Source organism: Dendronephthya gigantea, unplaced genomic scaffold (genome assembly GCF_004324835.1).
Source record: "Dendronephthya gigantea isolate DGI-Jeju-01 unplaced genomic scaffold, DenGig_1.0 000004F, whole genome shotgun sequence".
Classification (NCBI taxonomy): domain Eukaryota; kingdom Metazoa; phylum Cnidaria; class Anthozoa; order Malacalcyonacea; family Nephtheidae; genus Dendronephthya; species Dendronephthya gigantea.
In genome coordinates, this window is record NW_021163014.1 from 1558254 (window position 1) to 1568574 (window position 10321).

General features: G+C 34.6%; 1 protein-coding gene across 1 annotated transcript; it reads left to right on the plus strand.

Moving 5' to 3' along the window:
• Positions 1–6367: 6367 nt before the first annotated feature.
• Positions 6368–7417, plus strand: LOC114544638. The gene is made up of 3 exons (XM_028563221.1): positions 6368–6758; positions 7156–7210; positions 7336–7417. The coding sequence occupies exons 1-3, from the start codon at positions 6425–6427 to the stop codon at positions 7415–7417; spliced, it is 471 nt and encodes a 156-aa protein (XP_028419022.1). The 5' UTR covers positions 6368–6424.
• Positions 7418–10321: the final 2904 nt, after the last annotated feature.

Sequence of the window (10321 nt, forward strand, 5' to 3'; positions counted from 1 at the left end):
AATATTTTCGTTTTTAGGTCGCTTTGCCGGTTTGTTAAGGAAAAACAGTGCTTTTTGGAACTGGTTTTACCACCTTACACATCCTAGCTGAGATGACATTTTAGGGAAAAAATCATTTAAAAATAAAAAAAAGCTTGGTAAAAACGACTTATTTTGGCCTCGAATGAGTGAACATCCGGGACTTGAATTTGCCCTGCATTAACGCGCTCCCCAATTTCTCCTCGATGACCCCTCCAGTGTTATTCATGATCTCTATGGAGTATTTATAGGATGGCAATGCCTGCGAATGGGTGATAAGGATTTTGTGGAACGATCGGGTGCACTAAACTAGAATTTAACTGCATGTGGTTAATCATCCAGTTGCTCTCTTCTATATATTATACGTTAAATAAACAACAGCGGCATGCATTTAAGGCAAGCCTGTAAGGCAATATCATAATATAATTCAGCAAATTCAGAATGCGTAACCAGTCCGGAAAAGAGGGCTATATTTCCTAGATAACTAGTTATCTTTTGTAGCATTGCCTTTATATTACATTAAAAGTTCTTCACAATTATATATATCACTCACTCAATTGTGAATTTTTCGTGAAAAAGGCTGTATTTGCAAGGCTGTATTTCTCGCATTTTACAAAATTTGCAATCAAACTTTGCATTTCTTTTAACTCTCTTTTCAGCTGTGGTCATGTGATTACATTTCCTTAATGTATAATGCAAAAGTCTATGGAACAAATATATATGTTTTTTTAGAATCTGCTTCCTGGTATACAGGGGGGTCGGACTTCCACTATGCGTATAATAATGATCATTTACCAGGAATCGGTTTTCTAAGTACATGTCAATTACTCTAACAGTGGGAGACCGGATGTATTAATAATATAAGCGTGGGTGGTATTGAATTGGTAAAAAATTGTCAGTAGTGTCGGTCGCACACCATTTTCCAAAAGCAATCCATCTTCGGCTGTTAAAAAACCTTAATTACAATTATTTTTGCGTAACTGAAGTACAGACATATCTACTCAAAATGAGCTATATAGAAAAAGCGTCACTTCTCGTTGACTGACACATTTGAGCGCCGCATCGAACACTATAAACTAAATAAGCTTCTTTACATGTTTTATGCTGTCTATGCTTTACTTTAAGATGCTCGGCTGCGTATACGAACCTTTCATATATTGAATAAGGATGTCGTTACACAAGATTTCAATGAGTATTTGAGTATTTAAAGTAGAAAAATGGACCATTAGCGCAATCATATACAACCCATGTACATAAATTGCATACAACATTTAAGGCCCTGTTACACGGTACAATTTTTCCTGCAACTTGCAATGTTATTCTTCTTTTGAGGAAGTAATTTGGCAGCTACCAAACTTCTGTCTTTATTACACTCCATGGCGTTTCTTACTGACTTACATTTTGAAGACTCTTCACTAATTTACATCTCTTCAAAGTAGAATTGCATTGCAATTTGCAAGAAACATTGCACCGTGTAACATAGGCTTTAGTTATCTTACATCATTCTACGAATTTGTTGAAAATAAATGCACGACTGCCTTTCTTATGCTTTCATGAGACCATATATTTTGGAAACTAAAAAGCAAAAATGAAAGTGGTTTTAATGTCGTAATAACTATTGTTAGCTTCAAATTTTATTCCAGGAAATTATAGAGACAAATTTTGTTTGCTATTATTAGCATAATAAAGTATACTTCTGTCGATCTTTATGATGTCGTACAATTCACAGCTCATTATTTTGAACGCACGAAACTTGAATTGAGTGGTGAAACTTATCAATCGCTATAGGTAAGTGCATACATCTTTACAAACCTCAGTTATTCAGTTTAAACAGCAACAAGTACAGTCAACAGGAAGATCAATAACCACGGTACAATTAATTTCAATAAACTTGGCGGAGAACTGAGTTGGTCTCACTGTCTGGTATGTTAACTAAGGTCAACTATGATGTAAGTTACAGTCAGGTACTATAGTCCAGCCGTCTGGCAACCTCGAAATTTTCCGGCCTTCATGCACCTACGCAATAATTATTATGATATGACGCACGTACAGTGCATTGTACAGTATGTAAAATTCATGTTTACATCAGTATATTGTTCACCGTAAGTATTGCTAGTGAAACAGCAATTTGTTTAGTTCAGGCGTACAATATAGTTGGGTATTCTCTCGGTACATTCTCTGCATACGTATTATTACGGACGTTTATCGGCTTAATAATTTCGTTTCTTCCAGTAAATTCAATATCGAAACCGAAACGGATTTTGACAACATTGAAATGTTTATTGAATTTCATGATGAACACCCTCAATAAATTCTGCGAATGAAATAAAAATCTGTAGGTGTCGAGCGGAGGGGAATTTCCCAATAGGTGAACAGGAAACTATAACGAATAACTCTAGATGCACTGCTCTTTATAATTACTGGATTGTAATGGTTCATCTACGAACCTATGAGACCGTATCATACTAACGTATACTCGTTATATTTTTGGTTTAAATAGTGTGCTCTCTATAATTTTTATATGGAGTGCCGTTATATTTTTGGTTTAAATTTTGAGCTCTGTATTAGGCTGCGTATGACACTAAGGACGCCGTTACACAAGATAGCAATATGTGTGCATGGTAAGAGTAGCTATTTGAGTATTTATAAAGTAGAAAAATAGACTATCGCGTAATCATTTTAACTAACATGATTGCATACAACATTTATAGTTATCTTACATCTTGATACGAATCTGTCGGGATAAATATAGGACGGCTTTTCTTATGCTTTCGTGCTGGAACTGATATAGCAAGCGAAAATGAAAGTGATTTTAATAATAATTATTGTTTAAATGTTATTACGGTAAATTATAGAGACTGTATTGTTTGGTTGATCATGCAAATTTTGTTTGCCATTAAAATTCCTTTGGTATAATATATAGCCACGTTTACACTACAGTCAATTTATTGGCACAGCACGGCTTTAAAATATATATATGGGTACGCGCGCATACCTAATTTTCTTGGTGTTCAGGCAAATGATACAAAGGCCGGGCAGAGATGATATGGCACGGGTACCTAATAGGTACCCGTGACTACCTAAGTGTAAACGGTGCTTATATTTCTTTATGATGTCGTATATAATTCACAGCACACGTGTTCCTATTCTGACATTATATGACTTTATATAGGTAAGGCATGCACTGCACTTTAATTACTAGACACTAATGGTTCAGCTACTAGCCTACGAGACCGTATCATACTAACGTATTATTTAAATAGTGAGCTTTCTCTGTATGGAGTGTCGTTATATTTTTGGTTTCAGTATTGAGCTCTACATTGTATAAAATATATCAAGTGGAAACTTAAGGAATTTGACTACCAATGTAAAAGTGAAGCGAAATGTTGCGGAAGTTGAAAGAGCTATAAGAGGAATAGAGGTCTTCAAAGAGGGTTTAATCCAAAAACTTTTTAAATATTCGCCATCTTTGGATTAACTTTTAGCAACGGCGTTCCTATCCTATAATAAATATCATATTAACCCCTCACTGGGTTTGATAGTTATCCACCATGCAAACCAGAAATCTGAATGTTGCCGATCAAGTCTAATACCCAAATTTCAGATATTGCAGAGGATAGCTCAGCTGAGTCTTCCTCTCACATTCATATCTGGAGGACCCCTAGCCTAATTTCCGTGAAGAGAAGTTTAAAATTTTAAACATGACATAAAATACATTCCGTTTTATTAAACTTCAATGAATCCGCACGAAAGAAAATAGTTTTTTTGTTACTTCAACAGATCAAAAGTTTCGTAAAAAATATTTATTAAAGAAATAAGTAATTTATAGAGACTATACAGATTTTTAAGAAAATCTCTTTTTCGTTTTTAGATTAATCCGCAACCCAAATGTCAAAAAGTATTCGTCAATTTTTTTAAAGAAAATATTTGAAAATATTTGTGACCGTTACCAGTGAGACCAGTTTTAATCGTAACTTCAAATGGCCAATTTGGTTAAAACAGCTTGCATGCATATGATGGATCATATCAGAAACGTTTTCAAATCGTTGCTCCTGTTACATTGCATTCTGCGCCTGTCTGTTTGTGTCGCAGGTGAGTACTTTTCAATAGTTGCCGATGCATATGATCTTCATAAGACAAGCTGATTGATCTAAATCAATGCTGTTAAGTATGGGTCATAGACTCATAGTCTATATCGTCTTATAGATTTGCATTAATCTTAATTCGCGAGACGTCATAAAATTAATGTTTTAATGTAATGGGTAGTTTGAATTTTATAAAGGGAAACATAAATAATCAGAAACCCCTTATAAATAATTAAGCAATTTTCTCAGCTCGCCAGACCCAGTCTTGTATTTAATATGATACGACTCGAATGATTTATTTAAGAGTTAGAGACTGTTGTGAGTGTTTTGTTCACAAATAAACGCACGCGCTGACCACACAATGAACGAGAAATTTCATGATTCCCATGATCACGTGATTGATTTTGACCAATCACGTGAGTAGATTAAGGCCACAGCACGAACATTGTATATTAAATATACCGGGCCGCGGAACCAGTGGGCTAGGGGGGGGGGGGGGATAGCGCAAGGCAACGTGCAAACATGATTTTTTGTCTCAAATGTGTTAATTAGCTTATTTTTGAGGTTTAATTATTTCTTAAAATTCGATGCCCAAATTGCGCACAATTTATAGCTATCAAAGTGAAATAAATAGCACCCTCTTTTTCGCTGAATTTAGCAGACTGTTCAGTTATGCAAGGACTAAGGCAGCTTAAATAACGGTTATAAAATTCAATCATCAAAACAAAAAAAACATCATCAAGCTATGCCTAAAAGTGAAAATAATTTTTTTTCGAATAATTATGCAGTGACTACAGACGACACTAAATGACTCTGAGCGTCATTTGTCGAAATTGAACTAGAAAACTCGGATTGGTCAAATGCACATAGACTGTCCAGAAAATCCGCAAAAGTGCTCAAGTAGTTTGAACTATTAGCATCCAATTTATAGTGGAATATAATTTTCATAGCTCAAGTTAATTTTATCCGACCAAGTATTTTACTTATATGCCCAGGAAGTCATGCAGTCATCTTCAAAAAAAAGAGAGGAATCTGCATGCGTGTACTTCTCGTTTATTCGGTTGTACACACATTTCATAATGTGGACGCGTACGTAAAAGGACAACGATAAAAATGCCTTACATGTATTTAAAATACAATCTTCGTGCATTGGCCTAAATGTACTCACGCGATATGACGAAATCAATCACATGGTTTCTTGTTGCCTAGCGACAGATCATGGGAATCATAATTTATTATTCACAATACGCATGAAAATCATGGTTTATTCAAAAATGACAGCTTGCAGGAAGTTTGGATCTCCAATGCAGCAGTCAATAAACTCAGACTTTATGTTCAAGTTTTATTTACAAATAACCGCACACTATTATTATAAATTCTGCTAATTCTGCTGATTGCCACACCATTAGTAGTATCTTACTTGCGGATTTGAGTGATCATATTCGAAATTTCTTGATAATAAATAAGTATAAATCAAACAATAAAACTGTTGTTTACAAAAAAGATTATGCAAATTGCGATATGCCTGCTCTTGCCAATGAAACGAAAATGATTGACGGGATCGAATACTATTTTGCCCCAAAATAATGATGTTAATTCAATTTTTGATACTTTTTATATGAATATTTCTCAAGTAATTGATAAATATGCCCGACTAAAAAAATTGACAAATAATATATCGATAGGATGTTCACAAAGTATTGCGAAAATAACAATCTTTATTTTGCATTAAATATAAAAAATTGCGAAACGAATTAAATGAGCTTTTTGTATTGAGTAAGAAGAGTTATTATCAAAATTATTTTAAAACTAATGTATCAAATCTTAAAAATCTTGAATAAAAGAATTAGTCAAGTTAAATTGCAAATTAAAGTATATGCAAACTGTTACTTATAAACTAGTTCTGGGTAACAGAGAAATAAAGGATTTTTTTAAACCATACGATATTTGATATATTTATGAAATTATTTCCGATAACCTGTACCATTAACTAGGTTTATCTATATTGTTTAAACTTATTGTATTGTATTTCTGGTATTAATAAATGTACTGTATTGCCGACCAAACAATATTAACTCGAAATTTTAGTATCGAAAATTTCAATAATGAAATTTCTTGTTCATTGTATGGTCAGCACGTGCGTTTATTTGTGAACAAAACACTCAAAACAGTTTCTAAACCTTAATGAATATACATAGGTTAATAAGATTTAAATATGCGAAAAGGATTTAATATGACTGACTTGCGTTGAATTAGGAAATTGTGATGGGACAGTAGAAAGTGAAAAGATCACAAGGACACAATCTAAGTACATTGATGTCATGCCTGGTGATCAGGCTGTTATGAACTGGACATGGTGCATCGCAGTGAACAGCTCAATAACGGGCATCATTGTGTACAGAGTGACTCGTGAAAACTCACAAATAACGAATCGTGTGGTATTGTCAATGGATGGGTCAAAGAAAGTACATTATCGCCAAGACAATTCAAGGCATGAACTTTACACTGTAGAAATTGAGCCAAGTCTACAAGAAAAGGCAGTTTTTACTATCAATAACGTAAGCAAATTGGATGATGGGGAATACAGCCTGCATGTTCGAAGAGTGGGATATCGTGATCTTCATAATGAAATCAACGTAATTGTTATTACTGACGGTAGGTAAACGATTTTCCTGTGAAAAGCTATAATTATAAAAAACACACTTCCATGCAAGGAGGTTGAAGGTGGCCTTTATCTCATGCTTTTTCGCAAAACGTTTTGAGAAATTTTTGTATAATGGTTTGATAGGTGGGTTCCAATTTGAACACCCCTGCTCTTAGCCAATAGAAACACACCTTTTACAATAGGTATGAGATAATAGATTGGACATTCTTACTGATTTCAAGAGCTTAACGAATGTGATAGAGTTATACTTCTGTATGCACTGATTAACAAGGAACGAAAAACTAGTTTTTAACGAATTCAATAGATTTCAGTGTCGTCTACTACACGTTTACGTGTTATAAAAGGTACACATCATTTAACAAAGAATATATTTCGTTCGAAATATAGAACCAACAGTCGCACTCCGTCGTTTGCGAGCAACATCAAGAACACAAGGAAAAAAGTTGGTATTAACCAGAAATATAACAAATTTTCAGACCAGCCGTGTACCGATTACTCAGAGCCGTGTATCAACGAAAAAAATCCTCATTGTTACAGTAGCTTTCCTTGCCATTTTTTTCATATTAGTTTTGTGCATATTTTGCTGGATGAAATGCAGGAAGCGTGGAAACAAAGCTGGAAGCTCCGATCAGGATTTCCTGGTGCATGAAAAAACAGAACATGTCTGAAGCTATAGATTCTTGAGCATGCGTATACAGGCATTGAGCCGGCAAAATATTCAATAACATTCCATGCTTTTTCATATTTGAAAAAGCTAGGTGCATGAATAAATCGAATAAAGTTAGTTTTCCGCATGATTTATATTTAGTATGCATTTGTTGTCACATACGGTAAATAATATCATGGCTGCCTCGAAATCCTTTGTTTTACTAGTACCGATTAACAACTAAATAACCCGATGCATATACATTAGGGACGATTACTAACTAATCGTCCTTAATGCATATACATTAGGGACGATTACTAACTAATCGTACCTAATGTTTATGCCAAATACCCGCCTTTGTTATTTATTTATCTCCAAGCACATCGAATAACTATAAAAGTATTCCTATTGTCTCGGTAGCCATAATATTACAAACTAATAGCATGGCGTTTCGGTCGATTAGCAATTAAATGTCCCTCAAGCCTCGGCAGGTTTAGTAAAAGGGCTTCGCCCTCGGGACTTTTACTAAATCTGCATCGGCTTTCGGGGACATTTAATCGCTAATCGACCTGAAAGCCATGCTATTACTTATAATAATAAAAACTGAGAATTATCGAATTTCCTCTCGTAAAAATGAAGTCATAATGATAGAAGGAGGGTGAAAGGGGGGGGGAGATACAGTGTAGCAGATTGTTGGCAAGTGTGCGAGGAGAAAATTATAAAATCTTACCTCACTAACAGCTTCGTCATAAATGAAGATCTAAACAAAATTTTGCTATGATAGCTATTACTGCAATGGACTTGGCACTATTGCTACCATCCACATTAGCAGCTCTTTTCTGAAACTATAAAAGGGAAAAATCATATCCAGATATGGAAATTGGGTGGTTGTTAAGTTATACAGCTAGTGTATGCGTATGGGCGTAGCACGGATTATCGAAGTTCTTTTAACAATACGTACGATCTTTAACCTTGGAAATATCATGTTGGTAGTTTCAAATGACCAGACGAAACTCCATGCATGCATGAATTTACTTTATAAACAGTTTTGTTTTATCATAACTCATACATAAATTGTATATGGTATTGTTTTTATAGTGCTAACTCTGTAAATGATATGTAAATAATGCATGATATGTAAATAAAATTATTTCTATAATTTCAATAATCGATGATTGCACACCAGGGACGTGCCAAGCACAGGGCGGGGGGTGGGGGGGGGAGTAAATGTAACATATTCAACTCTTTTAAACATGCTCGGCTAATCTTTTAAAAGATTAATAGTGGTCAGTATTTAACTTTTAAATTGCATATGAAATCGGGTCTGCAATCGCATCTGCTGTGCTCTAAATTTCAAACGTTTTTTCAGGAAATTTGCAAGAATATTTTATCCCCACTAAATATGGCCGACGCCACCTAAGCTTGTAAGGACCTTCTATTGATTAATCACAATGCATTATGAAGTAGCCTTAAAACGGCTATCTCAGAAACGTTATATAGTTTAGATCTGGTTCCACGATGGGTATACGAGATGATGGCGACGAAAGCGCTCTTTTGATAGTGTAAACCCAGAACTGGAAAAACCGACAATTGTTGAAAAAACCCCGCCAGCGCGGCATCGGTACGTACGGAAGTCATGAAGTTATCATGTTACGATATCCCTATTTCGTCCCTTGAATATTGAAACGCTAGACATACAGTTTTTCCGACTGAAGAGTGAAGCAATTCAGATTAATGAGCCAAACGGATACTCTGCGTACTGTAAATACTGTATACATATTCAGCAAAATAGCTTTATTGTAAAAATACAATGCTCTCAAAGTTATAAAACTTTTCAAAATATAAACGAAATTACTTCAGTTTTCCTATATAAATGCTTAAAGTATGTCGGGATAAAGTAATCATTAACACTTATTCACTGCGAATGAAGGAAACATTATATTTTGTGGACCCGAGACCTGTCGAGGGTCCACAAAAATAATGTTTTCTGAGTTTTCGGTAAATAGGTTCAAAATATACCACTTGTCAAAGAAAAACCAAACTACAAGGTATATAATAATGCGAATTCATTACTATTGAATTATCTTTGAAAAATTTAATTATAGCTTTTTCACTATCTCCTGAGAAGTAAACATTTTTAGATAAGGGCAAGGAAAACGTTATTTTACTTGTTTTACTTTTCCTGTTATTGTCATACTAACATAAGATGATATCCCAACATAAGCTAAAAATAATATTTTAATCGTATATATTCTATTAAATTCCCCAAGCAATATGGAGAGACAGCATCAGTTTTTTTAAATGAGGAAAATGGTATTTAACATCTTGATATTATGAAATGATACCCCAACATATGATGCCACAATGCAAGGGCTGAGAAGTTAATAATCTGCTTTTGCTATTGTCTCTAATTAAAATGGCAGGACACAAGGCAAACTTGACAAAAATATATTAAATTATACAGTGTCAATCTAGCAAAGTTAGCACTACCAACATTCGATAGCAACCTGTTATCTTGCCAGTCGTTCTGGAATTATTTCTGCACGGAAGTACATGATAATCCCCATTTAGGCAACATTCAGAAACTGAACTACTTGAGAGCTCCATTAAACTGGGGAAGCATTAAGAGCAATCGGTGGGTTTCCCTTAACTGATAATAACTATCTAGAGAGTATTAAACTGTTACAAAAGAGATTTGGTGAACAACACCGAGCTGTGAGTGCACGCATGCACTATTAAACATACAATGCCCGACAAGTACACTGCAAAAGTTTAAAGGATTTCTATGACACACTGGAAACACACATCCGTGCACTTTAAGCATTAGGGGAATGGCATTAAGCATAATTATGGGGACATCATCGTCCCTATAATCCGCAATGCAAGAAGTTATCGTCAGATTTGATT

Bases quoted from the DNA above. Each gene is read 5' to 3' on its own strand.
- LOC114544638 (XM_028563221.1), top strand. From the start codon at position 6,425: ATGCCTGGTGATCAGGCTGTTATGAACTGGACATGGTGCATCGCAGTG. The intron at 6,759-7,155 runs GTAGGTAAACGA...TTCGAAATATAG, and splicing joins CGTAATTGTTATTACTGACG to AACCAACAGTCGCACTCCGT. The intron at 7,211-7,335 runs GTTGGTATTAAC...TTTTCATATTAG, and splicing joins TCAAGAACACAAGGAAAAAA to TTTTGTGCATATTTTGCTGG.